General features: G+C 36.5%; 1 protein-coding gene across 1 annotated transcript in view; it reads right to left on the bottom strand.

Annotated features, from left to right (window-relative positions):
• Positions 1-2,652: 2,652 nt before the first annotated feature.
• PRDM5 (PR domain containing 5) overlaps positions 2,653-27,084 on the bottom strand; it is a 79,445-nt gene continuing 55,013 nt past the window's right edge. The window contains exons 14-16 of the mRNA XM_009887899.1: positions 22,111-22,196; positions 8,256-8,360; positions 2,653-2,817 (exon numbers count right to left, since the gene is read on the bottom strand). Coding sequence (XP_009886201.1) covers positions 2,653-2,817; positions 8,256-8,360; positions 22,111-22,196 — 356 coding nt within the window. The remainder of the gene's footprint in view (positions 2,818-8,255; positions 8,361-22,110; positions 22,197-27,084) is intronic.

The following is a 27,084-nucleotide window of genomic DNA, read 5'->3' as shown; positions in this document are numbered from 1 at the left end:
GGTCTTACAGACTAACACCAGGATGTTTCGTTTTCTTCCTTTGAAAACATCCCATCTGAGATTTCAGTTGTAAACTGTAGAAAGGTGGTAGGCATCTAAATTAAACAGTTTCAGTGTGTATGTACAATGCATCTCATATATATTTCTAAGACATACTAAGACATAGTTTGAGGCTCAAACTATTCTATGATTCTGTACTCAAACTATTCTACGATTCTGTAACAAATAGGGCTTGGTGAAAGTGACACTGCATAGCAGCAACTGCTTTGCAAACACTGAGTTTGCCAGTATACTGTCTGCCCTTCTCCACAGGCTATTACGCACCCGTTTACAAGGGAATGGGGATGGGAGATAAAATAGACTAAAAAAATAGAATATCAACTACTAAATAAAATTGAACCGATACACTACAGAACAATATTACATGAAACTGGATTCTCCATGTCCAGGTCTTCTCCAGGATCCTCTTCATATGCATTTACATCACTGTAATTGCTGTGATCTATTTTAAACAACTACATTACGATCCGGACGATATGTCTGTTGCTTTACTATGCTTTACTATTTCATTAATTCAGATTAGTCTAGGGGACACTGGATTCCAAATTCAAATGTGCAGATACAGCTGAAGGTTCCCCCTTTGCTTGCAGAAACTTTGCAGGTAGCTCATCCAAGCCTAACTGGTCGTATGTAACTAGAGCCAAGGACCTTCCCTTTGAAATAAATGGGAAGACACCACTTCAAAGTTTTCTATAGTGCTGAAAACAGTGACAGTTCCTGCTTGTCCCCGATAAACTTTGTTAGAATTGTGAGCAGTAAGTGACCCGGTTTTGTTAAGAAAGGGAACCTGTAAACTTGAGCGTACAACTGCCTTATAAATGGGAAGGACACCTGGAAACTTGTTAGTTTGTTGCCGTGGACCATTATAGGCCTCCAAAAGAAAAGAAAGGGGGTTAAAGACAAACAGTCTCATAACAAAACAGGAGGCTTCCTAGAAAAAACTAAGACCCTCCCATATCCACCCGGTAATTATAATTACCGCCAGTAGTGGCATGCCTTCTTCAGCTCCTGATAAAAACACAAAGTGTCTTCTGCTTATTTTCTGGAGAAAAGTAATGGCTTTGGAAAAGATTACTATTGGGATCCAGTGCTGGGTCTCAAAACTGAACACGTTAGGTAGAGATGTCCATGCAGAAGAATGGGATCCAAACTATTAGTAGAGAAAGAAGGAAGTGTTAATCACTAAATAGATCATCATTATCTATTGCTAGCCATTTCCATCGCTAGCAATACTATGTGATAAACAGATTTGAGTAGAGATTCTACCATGAGATAAGGAATTATTCTGCTCATTTCAGCATAATTGTCCCCACTGCAGTTCAGAAAGAAGCTGAATTCTTTTCCCATGAGAACCAGAACCAAGATGTCCCATTGCAATTTTATTTTACAAAACACTGACAGGTCCAAAATTAATAACAACAGCTAATTAACGACAGAGCCTTCATATTAACTGCTGATAACTCAGGAATTTCACATGCAATCACCCTCTGAAGTTACAGTTTTACTGTCCTTGTAGATAAAAATTTGTTGGTTATCTAGCTGTGGTACAGTGGGCCTGTGGGAACCCTTTTCAAGAGTTTTACTGCAGTAAACTACTCAATCTTATAATATGAAGACTTTGATTGTATTTTTCCCAGTGCTCATTAACAGAATTAAGAAAACAAAGGCAGTTAAGTGGGGTGAAAAAATCCAGGGCATCTGATTCAGCAGTAAGAAACACTCTGGGAAGCAGCTGTTCACCAGGAAACCAAATACACGTTAACTAAGTAACTGTAGCTGCTCAAACCACTCTGTTCAGATGTCTTTTCACTTGCCTTCCAGTCACAGTGATAAGTGTGAATATAGTACTTAAACTAAATTGCTCAAATTTTTCACCTCAGTCTTGTTTCACGTAACCAGAAGAAATACCTCCTCCTCAATGTTCATACAGAAATACTTGACGTGACAGATTTCCACTGTTGCAGTACCCATACATTTTGGCATCTCAAGAACCAATTCAAGTTAATGAGTTTCATCTAGTAATGAGAAAGCTGTAAATAAAATGAGACAAAATCATGTTACAACAAAATGCAGAATTAAGATCTGAATAAAATATGCCTGGATGCAATCAGCAGTCAATTAGAATGACAAATTCTACACGGTTTCAAACTAAAGAATTTTAATGGAGTCTTGAAGCTTAGATACAGAAATACAGTTGCAGACAGCCAAGGGTTCAGTTACAAATGTCCAGGATTTCCAGGTAACACTACCAATATCTAATTTTCTAAGGCTGTAATTGAGAAGGTGAAGTTTGTGAAGTTTGCTTAAAGCTTTTTTTTTTTTTCCACTTTTCTTTTTTTGTTTTAAATGTGGATAAAATTTTCCCAAAGTATCTTCTTTTGTATTTTCAAGTCATGTTTTACTTCAGGTGAATGTCTTTCTTTGGTTTTTATCCTTCTAGTATATTTCAAAAAAAGTGGGGAAAAATAACACGTGAACACATTACAGTTGTTTCTCCTAACTATGCCTACCAGTCAGGTGAGAAGTCTGGAGTTTGTACACATACAAATGGAACACATTGGAATGTGCGATCAATTCTCACACACGTCTTAATTAGCTGTCAGTTTCCCCATGGACATTTTCCATGTGCACTTTGAGGTAGTCATTTCTTGTAAACTTCTTGTGGCAAAGCTGGCATTCTGCCATCGGTCGATTGGGGTTGTGAGTCAGCTTGTGTCGGATCAGCATTTTCTTCAAGCTGAAGGACAGATCACAAACCTAAGGCAGTGAAGACAAGACAAAGACAAAAAAAGTCTTAAAACTTAAAGGATGTATAATGCTCCTTATGTTACATCACCGAGGCCACAGCCACACATACCTGCAATACTTAATAAATGAGCTGGTCTTTGGAAGAATAACTCCTTCAGAGAGCACCTTAAAGATTATTACTCTGTCTGGTATCTTTCAATGTTGTACATTAAACGTGGTACCACAGGCACAGGGAAGGGAAAAAAAAAAAAAAAAAAAAAGACCTAGTCTTCAAAATATCAACACACTGAGCTGTCCCAGTTACATTGTGTTTTTTCTTTTAAAACCTATTATTCTATCCGGGATGCAGCAAAAATTATGACAAAATATCACAAGCCTCTGGCAATTTGACCTAAAATAAACTATTTCCTTCCTGACCTCCAGAATAACATCTGCAGGTTTCTAAAAAAATCAGTTCAAATTGCTCAGTTACAAGGAGGGAGGAGTGAGGAAAAAAAAAGAGGCTCTGAAAACTGCAAGAAAGTTTAACAGTTATTGTAGAGGAAACCTCGTTGTTCCACTCTTCCTCTGCCTGGCCATGAAAACGCAATTCTTTTCCTCTATTATCTGGTGTGCTGCTTCCCTTCCTCCACTGTACTCCAAGCAGGCCAGTTCATTCTGCCATTTGAATAAATGGATAGAGGGATGAGGGACTCTGCCATGCTAAAACCATCACTTCTTATAGAAATTCCTATACTGAAGTTAAAACGAAAGGTTAAGAACAAGTTCAGCCAAGAGAAGTTAGAACAAAAAGTTGAGTATCTGTGGGCAAGACATCAAGTCAATTGAAATCATGCAGTTATATCATCACATTCAGCTTCTATCCAGGTACATATCATATGCATGAATTTCCCAAGGAAAAAAAAAATAAATAGAAAGCATGCTCCTGATTCAATAAAAGACATAGGCAAGAGTCATATAATTAAATAAGAATGAACATCCACAAGCTTGCAATCTTAGAATTCCAGGTTCATTCCAGACAAAAATGTCTCTCATGCAGAGGAAATTCAGGGAACTCAGCACAATCCCTCTTTAAGAAAATAAAGTTTTAAATTCATTTTGGTATCAAACTAGCAATGAAAATGCTGAATGATTACTGACGCTCTTTGAAACCAAGACAAGACAAATAGAGCTGACTATCCCAGCAGATAATCTTGACCTACAGTATATGTATTTTATGCCAATTAAGGCAAAACCATATAATGACCATAAAAAGGGCAACTGCCAGAGGCAAGTTTTGTACCCAAAATAATTTTTCCCCAGACAACAACACTGAATGTGCTGCTGCAATGGAACATTTTTGAATTTATGACATAACGTAATACCAAGGACTTTTATACAGCAACTCTAAATCTCCAGCTTTTTTCCCTAAATGTATAATTACCTCTTTCAGACCCACGCAACAGTCACCCTTTTGTTATGCGACAGTGAACATCACTTACAGCATCCACCAGTCAGGTCTCAAGACTGCTTTTGCCAAGTACCATTTTCTATTCCTCTTCCACAGAACAGACCAAGTGAACTCCTAACATTTATCTAATCATAACCGTCATGCTTGCCCACAAGTCTCAATATGTTAAAAGTATCATGTACTTGTAAACACATGTTTCTGGGAAGCCAGAAAGCTGATCAACAATATACACACATACAAGATATGTACGTGTTCTGTGTATCTTAGACACACCTTTTCATTTTTAAAGTTAACAGCTGTAACAGTCTTAAAGTACATTTTTTCATTTATAATGCTCATGTAACAACTAATATAATGTGTCCTGCTATTTCTTCAAGGCTCCAGCATGTTCTACTACCTAACATCTTCAAAAAAACCCATGGAATGCACGGGATCATTACTTAAAGATATCATAAATCTTGGTGCTCATGCATAGAAGTTTTGGGTTTTGTTTTTGGTTTGGTTTTGGTTTTTATTTTAGAGTTTGCTTCGTATTTCAATGTTATAAGCAAGACTGACATTTCATAGATTTACAACCATGCTTGCTAACGAGCACTTGAACTCTCTTCAAAATGATCAAAGTTTTGATTGAGTAGGGAGGATGGAAAAGACTGACATTTGAAAGTAAGTGTAGGGTCAACTAAAAGCAGAGTTGGAGGGAAATACTGTACTGGAAAGAAACCAGGACAGGCAGTACCTGACCTTTCTGCCCCCAAAGAATAATCTCTTGTCTCTGAGGCAACTGAAGTTCAATTGGCCTTTCAGCAAAAAACAGGCTGGTCTTCAGAGGACAGAAATCTAATATACTAGTAAAATAACTGCATGTTTTCTATTTCCGTATTTCAGTTACTTTCACTTTCCTATGTGATACATACTAGAACTTTCACCTTAGAATGGGAAAATTCAATATCCACTACTATCAGTGGGATGTGAAAGCTCTGAGTCATTAAGTTCTGAAAATGCTTTTGTTGACTGATAAGACACAGAAATAGCCACATAAATAAACTGTAGCACCTTCACCAAACAGGGTACAAGGATTACTCTTACATGTCACACAATCCTGTGCTGTAATGTCTGTTCCAAATGCCTGAGACAGAGGAGAGTTAGAGAGGAAGAGAAGACGTGGCTTTTATTTCTGATTCTGGAAGAAAATCCTATTTAAAGCAAAAATGCAGTCTAAAAAAACCAGCTATGAAATAGTTTAAATTGGGTGGGGAAAGATGCACTGTCAAGCGAAGCCTATTCCTGAGCCCATAAAATACACCTTTTTTTTTTTTTTCCCCAACAGCCAAAAGTTTTCTTTCTTCAGTTCTTTGGCACTGAAGACAATTCCTGTTTGTAAATGATAATGGTACCAAGAAACAAAGGATTCTGATAGCAAATGTTAATATGTTATTTAGAAGAAAGAACTGAATAGTTTCTATTACTGCTTCTAATGCCAGGTAGGAAACAAGACCAAAACCCTCCATCCTCTTATGACTTTCAGTGTGGCTTCATGTATGATTACATTTATGAATAAGCTAATAATTGGGAAAAAAAAAAAAAAAAAAGAGACTGTTTTTCACCTTTAAAGGATTCTTAGTAGGTCTGGGAACTGGACTTACGGACTTTTCCATTTATTTCTATGAGTAAGGGCAGGCCAAAAGTATGTCTTCACCCCTTAAAAACATGCAATGGAAATGGGGAAAAAAAAATCTGGAAAATAGTAACAAAAACAGTTATGAACATGGGAAGTTGTCATGCAAAGTGCTGGAAAGAGAAACAACTTCAGAGAAGTTAACTAAGAAGGAACATGGCACAGGTACAGAAAGCAACAAACAGAATAGCTATTAACCCTTTCTGTTAATGAAAGAACTAAAAGACAGTTATTGAAATTCCATTACAGTAACCTGACACACTCTCCCCTCCCCAAAATCTCTTTCCAAAGTTAAGAATTTGTGGAAGTTGTTGCCACAAATTACCGCTCAATTCATTATAAGAAAAACGATGAGAACATCTACAGCTATCTTTAGCAAGATAAAAATTGTAGGTGAGAATATTTGAGTGTAAAAAGCCATCTTCAGCATTGGGGAGCCAACAGTAAATGTCTCCCATAGGCACATTTTTCTGTAACTGTCCACTACTGGTTTTCTCGTAACTTCTACTGAAACATCTAGTAATATGCAATGTGCGATACAGCTCTGGAGGAATGATCTGCTCTCAGTGACATTTACTACATCGTCAGCATCTGCAGAAGTAGAGTCTAAATGAAATAAGGAGTAGGTATCAAAACCAAAACTTTCAACACTTCAATACTCTCCACGTGCGCATTTAACACCGGAGCATGCTAGGTACCTGGCAACTGAAGAGTCTATGAATGAACAGTAGAGTCAACTGCTGTTTACGTCCAAACCCCAAAAAGTCAGCAATCTCTGCAATGTGCAGCTGGCAAGAGACTTGCACTGAAGAATAATTTTGACGAAACACAGCAGTAATTTAAAGTATAAAAAAAATTTCCAGTAAATGAAGGTACATAAAAATTCTCAGAGAAGGACTAGGTCGAGATACAGTTTACAGCTGTTTCTAGCAATACTATGATTTGGGAAATTACATTTCTATCTTATTAATGAGGAAGACTGAAGAAATAATTGAAGCAGGAAAGTTTTCATACAGCTCCTATTTTCAATTAAAGAAACAAAAAAATACCCTAAAATAACCACCCCCCCAAATTAGTCTGAAAAAGCAGGCTGAATCCAAGACCAGTGAATCTTGGATCCACAGTGTGGGAAAAATTGCATTTAAACTGCAAGCTAGCCAACAGTTGATAAACAGCATAGCAATCCGAAAGCTGAAAAAGTTATTGACAATTATTTGGAATTAGAGAAATCCTCAAGGTACTATCTACAGCCAGGCTGAGATTATCCGAAAAGAATACAGCAAATCTTCTGGCTTGTAGAAATCGGCAAAATATTGTAGCTGAATTTTTTCATTAAATTAATACATTTTATTGTCAATGAAACGTCACCACATAATTTATTAAAAGCCAGATCAGTTACCAGACCCTTACGACTTTTATGCCAAGCGGTTCTTCTAATTTTGCATCTAATTCTAGAAATTTGCCATCAAATTTACAACTGGTCAGACTGAGCCATCTAGGATATAACTGAAAGCTGGCGGTTCCCTTATAACTAGTTCATTAAGAGCTAGTCTGACAAAACAAAGCATTTATACTAATTCTATACCCTATTCTGATGCCCTTCTCTAAATCCTCAGGCAGCAACTTCAATTCTGGCATTTGATAATTCTGAAAGACAGTCTTTACCAACAGTTTCTGCACATTCAGTCTCCCCACCTACCTTCCAAAAGCTGTAAGATATGTTGTATATAGGACAGAGTATGCCGAATGAAAGGTGTTCGACAGTGATCTATGAACTGTAATATGACACGCTGCATTTCAGCGCTGCAAGCATACGCAGCATCCACGATTTCTTCATTGAACAATAAAAAACCCAACTATGAGCACATGTTGAAAATATCAGACCAAATGTCACTAAACAGAAATCAGAAATTCTGAATTCCTATCTGTGTCATTCAACAAGATCAGAAGCACTCAGACTCCATGTAATGAATTAAATGCCTTTTCCGTTATAAACTAATCTCCAATCATTGAACTGCCATACAAGTTATATGGGAACCCAAACTGCATGAATTTGTAACTTGCAACATCCAAATTGCATTAATAATGGTGAAAATAACTCTTAAGGGATCCAAACCCATAAAATAAAAGGGTGTGCAACGCTCTTGGCAACTGAAGAGGGTACATAAAATTCCCCGAATGGGCTTTCATTAGTTCGGCAATCAAAGACCGCGTGAAGTGTAACTTTATGCCACAGGCAATAGGTGCAAGGCCGTAGTCTCACCGCAATTAAGTCCTGCTGCTGCACTGAAGTCAAAAAGACAAAGGGATAGATCAACTCACGTCACACTGAAATGGCTTCTCTCCGGTGTGGGTTCTCATGTGCTCATCTAGGCCTCGCTTTTGACTGAAAGCCTTGTTACACTCTGAACATTGGTACGGCTTTTCCTGTATGAAATGACAACAGTGAGTGAAAGTGAGTGAAAGTGAGTCAACACAGAGCCCAAGTCATTAAAGGAGTGGAATTCCATGCTGGATGGTGCAAGTTTTATATTGTCTCTAAGGGATTACAGTCAGTGAAAACAACAGAAAACGACTTTCAAATGATTAAGTGAAAGCTGGGAAAGCTGTGGCCTGACAGTTTCCACTTCAACACCCACTTATGAATTAATTATCTGTTCCAGTCTTTCAAACCCAGCCATTTTGGGAGTCTGGTTTTCGTAATGTGAAAGGTACAGAAACATAAAATTCCAATGTACTTTCCTTTATCCTCCACAAAAGTTTAAAGCATAAAGACAAGTCAGATGTCTATAAAAGCCTCAGGTTTGTTAGCACATTTCCAAGCAGGGGAAGAGGTGAGGGGAGGAAGTGGGGTACAAGGAAAGCTTGTGGTAGAGAAAAAACTTGTTTTGAAAAGTGGTGACAGAAGGTTAATCGCATATTCATTGCAGAATCTCAAAAGAAGTGCAGATGGCAACCAAGCCATCTGTATTTTTATTAGAACTATTGGTTAGCAGCTACTGTAACACATGATGTTATAAAAGTTGAAAGCTCACTGACATCAAATAAATAATTAGAGATATGTATGGAAAACCACTTATATAAAGATTTTCTTCTTTGAAGTTCTTCCTTAATATAGAAACTTTTATACAAGGTGTAATTTTTCCTTTATTCCACTAAAGTTACAAAAGCACTGTATGGGAAAAAGCCATTTAAATAAGTTAATTAAATGTAAAAGTTAGTATTATCTCACCGTGCATTGCCTCACTAAAATTTTGATGCTTTAGAGGCACCTTTATTTTGAATCAAACAACTTTACACCTATTTCACTCTTATCCTACTTTTTACTATGGTCCCTAACTCTGTATTGCTTAAGTTCTACAGATAGGTATTTTAGGCAACAAAGTAAACATTTTTTACTAAGTTAAATTGAAAACAAAGACTGAAAACTAATAGGCAATAAAAACGCTAAGTCCACGAATTAACAAATAATAGGCAGTAATCTTAATGGTCTTTTGGGAAATGAGGTGGGATCCAAGGATAAGTGAGAAGAACAACTCAGATTAGGTGTTGAAGCTACAAAGTGAAGAAATTCTCTGGTTATTGAATTCCTATTCTGAGTATGTAGGGGACAATCAGGTCTCCATATATTTGCTGAATCCTGCCAGGTTCTCAGTATAAACTGTAAAAATAATACAATTGGCTACAAATCAGTGTTGTTCTGGATAAGTACCAGGCTCCCTCTTTAGGGCAGCTCTTTTCAGGTACAGGGATCTCAGCACAGGTGAAGAATGACTGGGTTCTTCATTTTGCTCTAGATGCAATGGACTGCCCTCCCATGAGGTTTCCTAGAAAGTCAACGTCATAGACAAAACCATCTCAACCTTTAGTGGAAGGAATCCTCTAGCTCAGCAAAACCAGGTCATAAGCTGTGTACACAGGGAAAAGCACTTTTCTAGCAATTTCAATTTCAGATATGAGTAAGTTGTGAGATAAATAAAGTACATTTCAATATGATGCAAGACAAATCTTTCTACTGACACAGGCTGACTACACAGCACCCAGCTGCACATAATCAAAAAGGCCTAAAGGGAAGCCACTAATAGGCTCTTCTGTGCAAGATTCTCCTTACACGTGTTTATCATCTTTGTGGGTTTTCATCATTATCTTAATTTTGTAATTTCCACGATTCTTCAGTATAGAGTAAAACATAACAAATTACCTAAAAAAGATCTGAGCTGATCGAAAACTTCATGTCGCAGGGAATTTTGCTAGACTGACTAAAGACTTCATGGAGCAGGTCTGTAATTTTTAAGGAAATTTACAAATAAGCCATATGAAAAGCAGGTTTCTGCAACGCCCTCTGAATTGGTTTTGCATTGGGGTTAACATAAACCACATTTTCTGTGAGTTCTCTCAAAACAGCATTTCTCTGTGTAGGTTGTTCCACAGAAAGTGCAAAGTAAAGTATACAATGTGTACATCTTAAACACCTATGAAAACATTCATTATTGCAAACTGTACCAGGTGTACTTGCTCCCTTTTCATCATCTTGTTCTTCAGGTATCTGAAGGGTTAACTGGATTATGATCATCTTATTCATTTCAGAGTTAAATGGACTTCAGGATTCCATTTTGGAGAAAGAGTTATAAACTCTGGGAAGCTGAAGTCACAAACGTGGGCTGTAACATCTTCTCCAAGGTTATATTTGGCTACTTGTATTATTCTCTGTGGCAAAAAAGGGTATATCTAACCATCCCCTTGGCATTTGCATTCAAATTCACATATGTAGTGCATGAAACACATCCAAAGCTGTCTTTGATCTAATTTTAGATTGCTTACATCCGTATATTCCAGTGACTTCAGCAGACACAATTCTGATTCACACCAGCCCCCTCTCTCGTCTCCACTAAGCTAAGCTGCCCTTCATTCACATCTGTGTCTGCTTCAGTAAAATCAGTAGTGTTGTCCAGAGCAAAACTTGGCCCTAAGTTTCTCTCCAGAGAAAAAGACTTTTTTTTTTTTTTTTTGTCGGTTTCAAAGAAGACATCATTCTCAGAGACCAATTGCTTCGAAACAAAACATTCTGTACTTTTCTTCTTCTCTCTCCCCCTTCCCCTCATATCAAATTTCCATTGCACAATACTTGGAGAGGGCAACATTTATAACATGGAAAAGATGATGTTGGCTTGTCATAACCACCACTGCTTTAAAGACAAACAGAAAAAAATAGATAAAAACCACAGCAGTAAGTGTGAAAGAAAGTTAATGCCACCACAAGAGGACAATAGGGACCAACGATGAGATTGGAAGAAAGCTGGCCAAATTTAAAACACCAAGCAAAGGGAAAAACCTGCTAACTGTCAACAAAACAGGAGGTCATTGGGAAGATCATATAAGTCTGCCTTCAGAGGAGTTAGCAAGTGCTAGTCATATAAATCTACCCTCTGTTCAAAAAGCATCTGCCGGGCCATGACGATGGTGGCAGCAAAGCCAAAGGAGTACATGTGTTTTCTTTTATTGATGATATAAATGAGGAAGGGAGGATAAAGAGTGAGAGAGACAGGATGTAGCTGATACTGCAGTGATTTAATATTATATTTTAAAGTACACCAGGTATAAATGGAAATATGTAGATCAGGATTTATAACCTTCCTGCCTCTAAACAAAGGAAGGCCAAGGAGAGCCAAACAGGACTTGGTATTCCGCAAGGTGCTTCACTGTAAGACTGAAGCTCCCGTCTCTGATGATTTTCACTTCACTACTTTAAAACTGAGAAGAATTCAACAATTTAAAAACTATGACAAATAAAACAGTGCCTCCACTACACGCTTCATCTGCCTGTGGACAGCCAAATCATAAATGACTACCTTGGATTCTACGCAAATTGTGCATTGCATTAGAAAGACATCAGAACACGACAAATTCTCAAGGCCATTTGACGCCACCTTCAACAGATTGAGAGAGCATGTGTACAGAGTATCCTGCAACCACAGCAGATGGAAATACTTAAATGCAGAATATCTGAACTAACTGCTGCTGTAGTTGACTGTATTTCCCTTAAGAACTATAAATACGTTATGTATATTAGCTTAGCACTAGTACACGTGGTTGTTTCTGTAAACCTGGTAAAATTGATTACACAGGTAAAACATTAATGACTTTGGTAGGAGTATCTCCAAATAGCTTTTTAAATCTGAAATTAGAACTATTACATGAGCTCAACAGCAACAGCAAGAAAAACATAACCTAGACACCACTATATCCAAATAAATCATAGCTCGAGATTCGAATAAATGAGAGTTAAGAACAGTCCTAGTAACCTTTCAAGGTGGCAGGATCAAGTAAAAACTGGGCTGAGACCTTATTCTTTACTTTTTTCCTAAATTAATTTACTACAGTGATTGCAGATTACTATTGCTCAAAGTGAATTTGTTGACTCAATAATCCTTTTTAACACTTTAATTGACATACTGTGTATACTTAAAATGCCAGAGCTATCTAGGATCTAATCCCTTACGCTTTTTTTTTTTTTAATATCCTACTAAATTCAACAGATTTACTTCTGATTTACTTCAGAATCTCACATATTGCATTTTTTTCCTTGTAGATCGTATTCATACATCTAAGCACACATTAGAATTACTAGCATCTCAGGGTAAAACATACTGACCACATTAAATTTCAAATGACTAGCAACTTGCTGGATCCGCACTTTCTACATGCTGAAAACTGAACATTCAGAGAAGTTCAGAGAAACAAGGAAAAGCATATCAGATCTTCTGCTAGTTGTAAAAAAATTAAACATAATCTTATGTTACATATGAACATTTACACTTGTGCCTTGAGTGTGAGAATTGCTAGACATGAATAATGGCGATGATACAGGACAAAAAAACCCCCACCTTTTTTCTCTCTGAAGACATACACAATTGAGATCTGCATAACAGGCATATCTAGAGACAAACATGATTTTTGGAAAAAATGAACAGTAAGGCCCAGCACATACATGAAGATTATTGGTAAAACCCAAATAAGCCTGAAAAAGCCTCAACCTAAATTCCTTGGGAAACAGTGGGTATGGAACTTTTTGGGATGAGATTTACTCTCGCAACAGGAAACAGAGCTAAAGAAAAATACCAGCTTGTATTTTCAACAGCAAAATATTTTAAAATACATAGATCATCCTTTGGTTCACCTAATCTTTTTTTCTTCTTGTTTTTCATTGCGTTTGTTATTCTAAAATTCTGCTTACAAACCAGAAGGGCAGTGACAAATACAGACTTCAGGAAGCATTATCTAAATGGTACCTTAGGCATTGAGGGCATGAGGTTAAATTTAAGGCACCTGCATATTTCATATAAACCCTTTGCTTTGTACTCTTTAAACCTTGTCCTAATACCAGTAACACTTTGTTTCAGTTATTACTAATTATTAACGTTGTTGTGTCCCTCAAACCACACTCAGGAGTTCATCAGCCAGTTGTACACGGCCAGGTACCAAAGAGAGTGACCAGAAGAGGTATCAACCTGTCAAAAACCCCACCTGAATGCGCACTGAAGGTTCAGGGCTACAACAGCCTGAAAAGCATGATCTCAAAGGACTGTAAAGAGTCCAACCAGCAGCAGCCTAACACAGGGTTCACGATACACACCCATAAGCAACCCACAACCTACCTTGCAGCCTTACTAATAGCAAACTTCTACCAAAAGTAAAGCAGAACAGCAATGAATGAGTAACAGAAATCCTGGAGAATCCCACAGATCTTTCTGCTTGGTCTAGAAACTCCCCACAGAGAGACCACGTCAGACCATGCTGAGGGCCAGGCCAAGCAAGTTGTTCTTTACAAGAAAACCTGTTAGACAGCAGCTGTGGTAACAGACCTTCAAGCCTCAGCAAATTCCAGTGTCAATGCACAGGGTTTTTTTCTACGTTTAAGAAGAGTGATGGGTGGTTTCACTATCAATGAAGTGGTGACATGCAATTTATTGCTCAATTCTTTTTGAAAGACCAGCTTTCATCTTAATCGAAGGGGTGGGAATTGAGGTATACAGTGCAGTAAGAAGGACAGTAAAGTGCCTACTGAAACCAGGGTGGCTTATGTAGCCAATGCTTAGCTACATTTCAGCCCTAAAAAAAAAAACAACCAAAAAACAAAAAACAAAGCTGATTAATGTCAGGAAAAAAACACCAGTGATACTTTCTGCTAGGTCATCACCACTAGCAACGCATCCCCTGTTGAGAAGAGAGGCTAAGTCACTTAAGAACACAGATGGTGCGAGTTAATGGAGTCCGGTTCTGTATCCAAGTGTGAAAAATGTGCAACAACTAACAAGATGCTCTCTTAGTAACTGGAAGGTTTTGGAAGTTATATCAAGCAGCTCACCCACAGACAGAAGCCTACTTAAACTATCAGACTTGCATTAAATTACTAAAGTAATGTTGACACAGGAAGACAAAGGCTGATGAGAATTTACAACTCTACAAATGTAGTAGGGATTTCAATCTTAGAATGATTAAAACTCAATGAACAATCACTTTACAAATACATATTTCCTCAGTTGAGAAGTAAAATCCTTTAAAAAAATATTTCCAATAACTAAAGCAGGCACAGAAACTTTCCCGTTGAAACAACTGTGAAAGGATTTTAGCAAATTTAAACAAAAAAGTCACTTCAAATAAAAGTGACTGATGTTTTTATTAGAAAAGTTCTCAATTAATTCAGTTTTGGGAGTTTTGAAGAAAAAAATCATCTGAAATGCTTGCAATAAAATCTGTCACGAAAATAAAAATAGGTATCTTCACTGAAATGCCTGCCAGAAGTAAAAAAAGTGTATTTCTTCAAAAACTAGTATATGCAATTAGTTGGACTTTACTATGCCATTAACTTCCCATTTTTCCCAGTACTTCTGCCTATCTGCTACCTACAATCTGGAAGGTTTTTGTTTCTTTGGATTTTTAAACCGCTGAGGTAATTTCTGCCCCTAAGATTTAGTGAAGGAGGGTTTATTTAATCAGCCATAATGAAAATTCAATAGACATTGATCTGCTCTTGGAAAAAGAAGAGTAACAATATAAAAAATAGATTTTCACTCTACAACGAAAAGATGATAATCAGTCAACATTACATAAAAAAAAGTGTGAAAATATAGGTGCAGTGGGATTCAAACCTTCTATATGCCGTATACAAACGTAGATTCCACAGGCAAGGAAACCACAGCACTGGCAAAGTCATCATCTTCAGACAGATGTTTGGGAACTCACTCATGGCTCACCAATAGGGAAATATAGAGAAAATCTAATATTGAAAAAAACTCAAAATTCAATCAACACCTCATATTATTTCATTACACACTGTCATGTGCATAGAAGACTATTTTTAGTACCCAATGTAAATTTTTTTTTTTTTTGGCAATAGCATATTATGCTGTTTCTAGAACACATGACCTTTTTTGAAACTTTCTTAAGCCCAAATATTTCCTGGGAAACACAAAACAAGTGACATTCTGTCACAATTGTCAATATTGTTCTTGCATTTTAGTTTTATTAAATTATTAATATTTTTCTGGGTTAAAAAAAGAATAGAGGGAGTTGTGTAAAGTTCCAAATGAGTGCCTTGGAAAGACTGTTCAACTTGGGGCCTGGATGAAGACAGTTTTCTTCTTGTATTGTCCCAGCAGCAAGCTGAAACACTGCCTTGAAAAGGAAAACCTCAACAGGAGACTGCCTAGTTTCCATATTTATCTTGACTATTACCACGAAATTCATAAATAAAAATTAACTGAAGGTTGGCTAACTCTTGCACATACTGTGTCAGGCCTTGAGTCCTTGGCTTCTAAGGATATCGTTAGATTGACATCACATACATGACTGCAACCCATGCAGACATATTCATAAAAGCTTCAGACTAATATTCTTAGCCACCACTAATAAATTAACCATGAGATTAAGGAGTTCAAGAGTTGACTTCAAAACATATCCAATATTCAGGCCACGAGATCACACCAATCCTTACAGTTATGAGGCTACACTGCTAACAGTATCCAAGCTGCCCAGCTTCAAATGAACAAGAAAGACTAGGAGACAACGATTCCTAGACAGTATTGTGAGTACTAATAGCTGATGTGTCCAGAAGCTACATAAAAATCAACTCCAATGTATTGACAAGTTCCATGCAACATATATATAAAAATATGTATATAGACACTCACACATTTATATATATAAAAAAACCATACCAGCCAAGCATTTCACGTGTGGACAAGTAAGGTAAGTTGCAGTTACAAAAATAACCTTATCACTTAATTTTCTTACAATATAATATCTGAACAGTTGGTTCTTTTTTAAACATACTTAAAGATAAATGTATTTTTAAATAGTAGGCACTTACACATGAAACAAAGAAATGTACCCACCTAGTGTACCTACCACTGTAACTTCTCTCATTTTTAAATATTACCTCAGAAACATACAATTTGAGCATTACAGCCAGCAGCTTTCCAACCACCAGAAATCAGATTTCTAAACAAGCTATAAAAATTACATATATCTGTGTACCTTCAAAGTAGAAATATGAAATAGTCAAACCAAGTGATGAAAAAGCATTTGCAAATGGCTTCTTTCTGTTTTCTATCACTGCCATATATTTAACTGAAGCAAACTGTAATAAAACTACCATTTTCAGAAGTAATGAAAGCATCAATTTGACATGACAATAACTCTGAGCACCTATCAGTGACCATATTCCAAACATTAACAATTATATTGCAGTAACATACAATAATTTCTCTACATGTTTAAGCTCAAACTATGTAATATTATGCCAGGCACTGAATAAAGCTTTCGGAAAGAGCTCAAGTTTACTGCACTGCGAGGTTGGAAGTATGCGTGTATTTCCTCAAAGCTGATATGGTCTGTAAATTCATTTCATCAAGAAATTCAATGAGTTCCTCATTCAGGCTGTTATATTTCTTCTTCTTAAAGAAAAAAAAAAACAAAAACAAGCCCAAAAGACCAAACCATAAACCAAACACATCTACTTGCACAGAAACAAATCAGTCCTTGGGTGACATTTTAATATTAGGTGGTTGGTATTTTCTTCTCTTTACATTGTCAGTAGGGGTTTTGGCTTACCTTCTCTGTTTACTCCAGAGTTTGAGCTGACACCTGTGGCCACCCAGGTTGTACTCAGTTTAGCAGCTGCCGGACCTTAATCAACTTTCTACAATGATTTTTCCAGCAGCCTTCTCTGATCCACGGGATCAGGTTTGGCATTTAATCCCACTGGTAAAATATATCTAGATTTAATCTCTACAATGACCTTTTCCATGTTGGATGTCATATTATTACTTTTAAGCTATTTCACAATTTTTCTGGCCAAAAGACCAGACTCTTTTTTTCAAGATAGTTACAAGAATAGCCCTTGAGGAAGAGTGCTATGATTATGTTTATTTCTGCATTGCTAGACAAAAAAGGCTTTTGGATTTACACACCTTGTTATTTACTCTTTGAATAATTAATTTTCATGCAAGAATAAATTTCAAAATAAAATGCACGTGTAGGAAAAAGTAAGAAAAGGAATAGCCAACATCCTTACAATCATCTGTCTTGAAAAGTCAACACATCAGATGCCTGAGGAGAGAAATTTCAAGTGTGACTTCCTGGCTTTTCTTGTTCTTAAAACTGACAGAAATGAATATTGGCAAACACACTACATTTTTTCTTTCCTAATCTTTACTTTTGTCTTTGTTTAAATGGCCTACGATCACAGAACAAGTTATAGTGAATTAGTATCATGCTGAGGAGTTTCAAGCTATTTCTGCACAGGTACAATCTTTCTTCTCTGGAAAAGTTCTTACATAGCACAGTCAGAATACACCTCCTTTAGTGTTTATATGTGCTTTTGAAGCACACTTCCCAAATGTCCCCTGTTACTGTGCTTTGGTGCACACTTCCAAAATGGTTTGGACTGTATGATCTGGATTACTTTTCTAAAAAATTAAACCAAAAGGTTAAACGCACTCCAGGGAGTGCTATTGTGTATTCAGTCCATAGGACCAGACTACACATCATCTGCAGTAAAATCCCTGAAACACGTAGAAGATAAACATCAGGTCCTCCGGCCAACTGTTTCACTTTACATACCTAATACTGCATTGTACTATTTGAGTACATACACAGTCTCTGATTTCCAGAACGAAGAATTAGACCACAACTACCCTGTGCACTGGAGAGGTACTGCAATGTGACTGCGTGCATTCACTTCAAAAGAGACTTACACAAGAATAGCTCAGAATTTTCAGTTCAGCTTATATTGCTTTTGGTAAAGATCTGAAATGCTCAAAGCTGGAAATTCAACTATCAGTACTACAAAGAAATATGTCAGGCTATCAACCTTGTAAAGTAAACCATCTTAATATCCATAACTTTTAATCACCTCTACAAAACAGAGTAAAGAGAGAATCATGACTAAATGAACAAGAGTACTGGAGAGTTCCCACCTTCTACTCCAGCAATTAGCACGTACCTGCTTGAGAATGAAACGAAAGGAAAGAGGAAAAGAGAGAACCCCTCAGGCAGTAATGACAGACCTGCCTGGTCTTAAAGTACATGGCAGAAGCCATCAGTAGTTCTGCATCTCACACAGATTACAGCTTTGCTAGCATCCCTGTGTTCAGAAAAACCTCAAGGCAGGTGAACTTGATATTACAAAACTATTGTATAATCTACATACTAAACAGCTGTTTTCTCCACTGAAAGGGGTTCTTTTGTTTGTTTCCTGGATAATATTTTTCTAGATATTTTTTTTCCTCTCAACACACTAAGTTAAAAATCATGCATAAACACCACCAAACACACAAGGATCAATTATTTCAGTGTCTCATAACGAGATCCTGAATGTCAACCACTACATTCCTGACAAGCATCAACCTACTACAAACAGTAAATAAATCTTCATATCCTTGCCAAGCACACAAGTGCTCTTGTAAATATTAGCCTCTTTTCAATTTACCTCTCAGTATTTTCTCTCTTCCTCTTCCTTCTTATTCCTTCCAAATACCAAAACTCACTTCATCGCTCTGTTTTCTTTCCCTTACGTCTGAATCACACCAGCTGAAATACATATTTATGACCCTGTACCTGTACTAATATTTACTCATCTGAACAATTAAGCTACAGCTTATTATCCTACAGTACTGCATGGATAACGTTCTCCAGAAGAACAGACTCGGCATAACCACTCCGTCTGACTTTAAAATCTGTGAAATTTCACAATAAGCTTTGCTTTCTGTTCTATTGTTTTTATTAATACTAGTCAACTTTTTTCTCCTTCCTAAGACTTTAAAATTTTTAGCTATCCAGTTCTCTTTAGATATTGAATAAGCTGTTGAAGTGTGAGGAAGAGGGAAACTTGGGAGAAGCAATGTTATAGTAAGATTTCAGTTTTCAAATGAGCTAGTCAATGTTACCAATATTGATTATTACCTCAAAGTAAAAAATATTTGAAGATAAATGAATGTATGATGCCATTCATACATGAATGAGCTTCACTGCGAAGCTTCGGAACAGGAGTAGCATATAAACAGCATGAAGCAAAAAGAATCAAAACCCCAAACCAAGGTCTAAAAATAAAATAAATTAAAAAAAAACCATGTTGTGCCTGCATATTTTAATCCTCTAGTACAACTGTAAAGATTTTCAGTAGTCTGCTTAGTGCACTCACACACAAAAGAGAAAAAGTGAAATATGACCTGTTCAGATCTAAATGATTGTGACATCTCAAGTCTATGGACATAAACACTCGTATCACATTTGGTGTGAACTGAGTTCTTTCTGTAAGCATATTTTGACTATGTTATACGGCAGAACATTTTCTGAGACATTTTAAATCAAATTTTATTATGTTCTTAGTGCAATTATGTTTAGTACAGTATAAAGTATGTCTAATTACAACATCTACATATATTAAAAAGAAATCTCCGCTTTGTAAAAATCTATATTCCTAACTCTTCCCTTTCCTATTAGCTAAATAACAAACAACGGTTGAATTGTTCTCTCGTTCATAAGCAGTGTGAAATTATTTTGTTTCCTCCTGTTTCAACATTAACGTAAAGTCCTCAGTACATCTTTCATTCCAATTTTACAGAGGCATTTTTAAGCCAGCCTGCAAATTTCAAAGATTTTTTTTTTTTTTTGCTTACATATAACACAGGCAAAATATCATGACGTATGGGAATATCTGTAAGTGATAAGTTACATAGAAGAAGTAGTAGCAAGCAGCCAAACAACAATAAAACAGCAAATTCTCTACTAAGGTGCATAATTATGTTTCAGAGCATAGCTAAGAGCAAGAAACATCCCAAGAAAGTACACTCAGCTGAAGAGCAACTATAAGTTTTCCATTCAGTGCAACTAAAAAACCTCTACTTCAAAGTGACTTTTTTATTATTATTATTATTATTGTTAACATAATATATCCGAGTTAGTTATTATCTGCACTGTGTAGGTAATCAGGGCTGATGTATACACCTATCAAAAAATATAGTTATCAAGAAAATATGCACAGCTTTCCTCCACCGAAGTACTGCATTTTCTAGGACTGTATGATATGCAATCCTGCTGTAAATAACTGCTTAAGCAATGAGGATAATGTTCGTAAAGTTCTCTAACCTCACTCACGAGCATGCATTTTGGAAGAAAACATCACTTGGTGTAAATCCCTATAGTCAATGGAAATATATCATTACAGGCTCTAAAGGCCTATTCTTATTTTTTTTCCTCTGTGGCTTTTTTTGGTTGGTTTTTTTTTTTTCCCCTCTACAGAGGCTGGGAGTGGGTGGGTAGGTTGCTGTTTTTACTCAAACTATGACAAATCAGGAAAAAATTAAAATTGGCACTATTTCAGAGCTGGTCCTGTTTACCACTCCTCCCACTCATAGCCATGTAGAACATATATGGTAATGAAATTTCTCCTGGTGCAAAACCAGTAATATGGTACAGTAACAACAGAAAAGAATTTATAGTACTACTTAAAGTGATTTAACAGCTGGAAAGAAGGAGAAACAACGAACAACATGGGAATAGCCTGCTCCCAATGAACCACCAGGACGCATTGCACAAACTACTGATAACTTTTAAACTAAAGTTTGGGGTACACGAGTTAAAACTTTATCTAGGACCTCCAGTTAATACCCCCAAGACCTAGGTAGAATGGTAGAAAATTAAACAAATAGTTTTGCTCTTATCTTTACTTATTTAGAAAGCTATTCTGTGCAGAAATTTGCATATGGAGACTACTAATTTAACCATCACCCTCCCTATTTCCTAATAGATAACGAACTTCCTTGGTTTGGCTTCAAGATTGCCTTGACTTATATAAGCAGTAACAGCTCTCAAGGGATTTCTAACACCTACCGTTTACTTCTAACTTTTTGTTTGTTTTCTTATGGTGGATGAGGATGCCAGAAGCGGGTAGTATGTTGAATGCTAGACCAACTTAACTTCACCCGGAGATGTCCCTTTACTAAGGGAATTCACATCTGGCTATTTGAAGACAGCTTTCCACCTCCTCACTGGCTGAGTGGGGCCAAGATTTCGCCCTCGCCCACTAGTAAATATACGTACATGACAAGACTTTTCCCTAAAACAGGGAACTTTGTGTTAACTGAGCATCAAGGTTCAAAAATAATCTTGGAGACATCTCCAATCTGCCTTTTATTTTGCCTTCAGTTAAATAAAAATTAAATAAAGTCATTTTGTAGCTTAATATTTGTCATCAGTTAGTAAAATACAGCCTCTACAAAAGCTCACAGTGACTGGATTTTAAGGATACAGTAAGAATCAAAGTAGTGGATATTGAAGTTTCAAGAATAGTGAATTCTTTACTGAATTGTTTACTCAGTAAACAATCACAAATGTTAATTTAGATCTATAAATAACCACAGGTTAAAGGAAGAAGTTAGTATTGCTATTATTTCAACATGTAAGAAATCAAACGCGGAAAAAATAGAAGGTCAGTAAAGGAGTCATAATTAGAATTTAACAGTTAATGACATAAATCTCTGCCTCTTATTTTGATAAGTATAAAAGATCTTGGTTGGCATAGCTTTATTTCTACACAAACAGTAATTATTTACTTTTCGCCACACATGATTCACAGACAATTCTCAAGTAACCATAAAAACTAAGCTACACTTACCCTTGTGTGGGTGCGAATGTGCATCTTCAATCCATCATTCTTGCTGAAAGCTTTGTCACAGTAAGGACACTGGTAAGGACGCTCACCTGAAAGCAAGAAAAGTGTTAGCATCCATAAATATGGCCTCAGTATATGTGCCTTGCAGCACAGTTATTTGTCAAACTCAGGTACTTTTTTCTGGCCTTATCTTCACACTCAGATCAAACAAGAGGGATCTAAGAATTAGGAAAATTACAAAGAAAGGTCCACCTGAGCAGGATGCTGGGCTGGATTAAAATATTCCTCTCTGCTGTTTGATTTTGTTCTAGCAACACAAGTACACAGAGTGCTGGGGAGGGGGGTGGGGAGGAGAAAAAAGAAAACCTCCTGCCCTTGCTCAAACCACATTCTACAGCGACTTACACATGGTCATTTTTATGGTTAGGCATTAACTGCTCCCAAGTATTTCTTCCATTTCACATCTGGTCATTATGAGAGCCCTCTGGGTGTTAGAATCCCAATGAAATAAAATCTTTTTTTTTTTTTAATGCTGAATCTGAACTTACTGTTTCAGAAGTTAGTTAATCAAAAGTCTCTGCAATTTTTTGCATTGCGATTTATGACTGAAATGGAAGCAGAAGGATCTTAGCATCTCCCTTGCAGCATCCCATATCTTAAAGGTATTTAGTTTAATGCTCCATTAAACTGGTGTCATTTAGCATCGATTTTCCCAAACTCACATTAGTGCAATGTGGAGACTGAGCTATTCAGAATCAAAGAGTGAAGAGTTTTTAAGCTACCTCCATAATTTGCAAGAAGCGATGCAGCTTTGTAATTCCCCAAGGATATTTTAATTTTTAACTCTTTAGACAATGCACTGGAATCCAAGTCGATTGCTTACTCTTCCTGCACACAATGCTTTAAAAGCAAGTACAGAGTTCAACACAACTATTTTTTTTGTTAACAAAATGGAATTTGTTTTCCACAATCATAATGCTGGACATGTAAAAAACCTTTATTTGTAAATACAAGTTAAGCAAAGCCTATTCTACTAAGTCAACACACAGCTTTCTGCTCATGAAAGAATCTTTGCATGTATAGAGAGATCTCAAATAGTCCAAATGTCAAACACTTATTAATACTCATACTCAATCCTGGAAAACAGGCAAGTAAGACTGACTACATTTTACAGTTAAAAAAACCCAACCAGACATATTTCACTGATATGCCAAAGATCAGAGTGCAAGAGAGTGGCAGTAACAGAGATAAGCATTTAAAGCTCCACAGTCCCTAATAACAGGGATATTCATCTCAACTTGGAGAAAGGAAGCCTCATCCCTCATCTTTTCTCTGCATAAGCGTTCCTCCATGATTGCTCAGAGGGAAGATACCGGATGTTTTCTTTCTTGGGAACAAGATGTCAAAGGATCACAAAAAGTATGTAACGGAGACAGCTTACAGAAACAGCTCTTCAGAGGGACAGATTGTGAATACAGTACAGCTGATCAACCGATAGTCACTATTCTTATATATCCATATAGTCACAGGTTTTATAGAGATTTGAGGGCAGTTGAGATCAGATGATAATTTAAGAAAGGGGATAAAAGAAAAACAACTGTTCTGTATACAGACTATTCTATTCTTTTCTTTCTTTTATTACTGTTTAGATAACTCTGTAAGGGAAAGCAGCAAAAAACTGTGTAGTGAAGCCTTGTGAAATACAAATATTTTCCTCTTTTGTATTCTGCCATCTCTTCAAAAGCACAATTGGATGCCTTTTTTTTGACGGTGACAACAATCACTGTGTCATAGCTGTGTTTTCATTGAGCAGTTTGAAATATGATACTCTCTCATGACCCTCAATGTCTTTAATCCATGCCTCCAAAATTCAAACACTCCAACAGTTGTCAGTACTCAAATATTTAATTAATTCAGCCGACATTTTTACGTTTTAGGGCTTTTGAATGTAGAAGTTACAGCTTTCAGCAGTTTGTAAGAAGATGAGCGTTGACAGGTAGGAGCCGTATCCCTCTCTCCCCCATCCTCGAGTCTCCTTAAAGTAAAAGATTTTTGCTTTCAAAGGATGGTTTTGAGTTTGTCTGGAATGGATTAACAGTGTCCTTCAGAAATTAACCATGGAGACCATGGTACTTGATGAGTAAGGCCTTAAGAGCTTTCAGCAGATGCCAGTAGAGGGCAACAGTATGACTTCATATCAACACATTACACCTGAAAAAGACTGGCTTCAAGCAAGTGTTATGTATTGTAAATTTTCAAAAATCTTCACTGTTCCAAAAGTTGAGTTTACGATGTAACACAGACTGCAAGCTCTGACTTGGCATTGATGCCTGGTGACATCTTATTTTTCTACATTATATAAACAACTTCTCACGCACTTGTGCCATTAATATTTGTCAGGAAAACAACCTAAAAGATGACTCCAAGTAATTTTACTGTTGCTCTTACATTATTTTCTTTCACCTAATCTTTGTAGCCTGTATGCCCAAACTATATACAAGTGCCCTTGCACTTACATAAGCAACTACTTCCCCTGTGCATACACATCTTTTTAAATGCGTAACTTCTCTTCTACCTCAAAGAGTTTTAGGATTTCACAAAATTAACTGTGGACCACTTAAAACAAACCTGTGCTTGCAACAGCCATGTTTCTTAGAATAAATTTCTTGGTCTTTCTGTAACCAGTACAAAGACAAGTTTGTGCCAGTGCAAGAAATATATGGATATTTATGATTTTTTTAAATAAAAAATTACTTGTATTTTAAGATTATTGGATTTGTGAACAAGAGTAAGATTCCCCTCATTTGACATCAGCCACATGAAAATATGGTCTAATTTTAATTAGTTGTTCTGAATCCCAATGAAATCAAGGACAAAAACTTAGGATGAATCGCTCTCTGGAAACGGTCTGACTTTGTTGCCTGTCTGAGAACTGAACGAACTGCCCTCTGTCAATACATCTTTTTCTCTGTTTACCGTATCAGGAGCCTACACAAGTAACTCAGATTAGATGTCCGTACTAACGGACAGCAAATTTTGTCAAGATTATTACAATCCTACTTACTAACTTCTCTATCTCTGGTAAAAATTAACTTCCCCTCTTGCTTCAGAACTAAACTAGGCAAACATTATTCATGCTACCAGTCAAGTTGCTGGTAAGAATGACCCCAATAACAGATTCATCAACAAGACCACTGGGGCAGCAGGTGTTTCCCAAGTCAAGTCTTACACATTCTATCCTGCTGTAAGTCCTCTAAGATAGGCAGGAGCTGTGGATCCTTTCTCTAATACTGTGAGATGCAAATGGCATAAGACGACAACAGAGAAAAAACAGATTTGAAATAACAAACGCGAAATATATTCCTCCCACACATGAAGATTTGATGAAGTGCAATGTTTCATACAGAACTACTACAAGCGTCCACAAATGACAGGGTTGTATGCTTCGACAAAGTTTAAAATTGTCACTAAAAAAAAGTAGAGAGCAAGTGTGATGTGATAAAATCTCCTGGGAAGGTGGCATTATCCATCAGTGCTTTCACATTTGTCTGCAATTAAGCAAAGACCACCAAAAATCAATTACAAGCATTGGAATATTAAATTTCAGATCAATTCACACACAAGAAATACTTCGAGAGTTTCAGATGTTCGACTTCTCTGATCAGAAAAGGAAGGGATCTGTTATGAGGAGATTAAAAGTAAGAATGACTAAGATGAGCAAATGAAATGGTGTTGCAAGTCACGTATTTCTATCTATTTCTCTTGTACTCATAAAAAGGAGTTACTAAGCATCAAAATGAAAGCAAGCTATTTCCTCTATGACAATCTACAATTTCTTCTTGGATTTACTGCTAAGAAGAATGCTTATGAGATATGGTCTCAATGTGTGATAACATTAGACTAAGAGGGGGTGCACCTTAGGTAGGTATAATTGTTGATGCTGATTAACAATTATGCCATTTGCACTCTGCATTTTTATATAAATATATTTTTATATATAAATATATAAGATACAGAAATATCTTTATGTTTGGAGGCAATGATAAATCCTTACCACAGGTATCATACTGAAGTAAATCAGCGCATCGGATTTTTACTATAATGCCTTTTCGTTGCAGTTCTTAGTAAAGCAAGTTTTCAAAGGTATTATTTCACAAAGTGAGGGTGGTTGTTTGTTGTTGTTGTTTTGGGTTTTTTTTTTAAATGTGATTTACATAAAAATATGGACAGTGTGGGGAAAAAACCTCAAACTTTCAACTTCCAAATACAGTACCAAGCCTTAATCCTAACACTTCACATACGGAAAATATCTGAAAGAAAGGCCTGACTTTCTATGTTATTGTTTGCAACTCTGCCATTAAACCACAACTGAGACTCTGATCTGCATTTTTCACTAAAACATTTCACCAGGCTTTCTACTTCGGTATAGTATCAAAATCCAGTAGGCATATTAAATACATCTTAATTTGACAGTTTGTCCACTCAACATGCCCAGAAGTAACGTTGTGAACGCAACAACAACTAAGAACAATTGCTGTCATTAAAATAGCAAAACATTCAAGTAAGACAGATGTAATAAATGCTATGTTTACCCTCAAGTTACAGCTGACTGTCATGTCCCTGCTGTCCAAGAACAAACTGCTCAACACATTAACGGCACTTCTGTACAAATAACCTCAAATAAATAATCCGTGGATAAATTGCAGTGGATTTAATATAATTCAAAGTCTAGACATTCCACTTCCAGATTTTGTATGAACAAAACCAAAGCTTTTAACATAATAAAAATAAATTTAACCCTAATACAAGGATTACAAAAAACAATACCATGATTGAAAACCACATGGGATTTTGATCTGAAAACATGTCATGATAGAATTGATATCCTTTTTTTTCCCCCTCAAACTTGTCCATCTCTAGTTTGAGATCACAATGCCTACTAGACCTTAATGTAGCATAAAAAGTTAAACACCAGAT

Source organism: Charadrius vociferus, unplaced genomic scaffold (assembly GCF_000708025.1).
Source record: "Charadrius vociferus isolate BGI_N301 unplaced genomic scaffold, ASM70802v2 scaffold806, whole genome shotgun sequence".
Taxonomy (NCBI): Eukaryota; Metazoa; Chordata; class Aves; order Charadriiformes; family Charadriidae; genus Charadrius; species Charadrius vociferus.
This window is presented reverse-complemented; position numbering and strand designations above follow the sequence as displayed.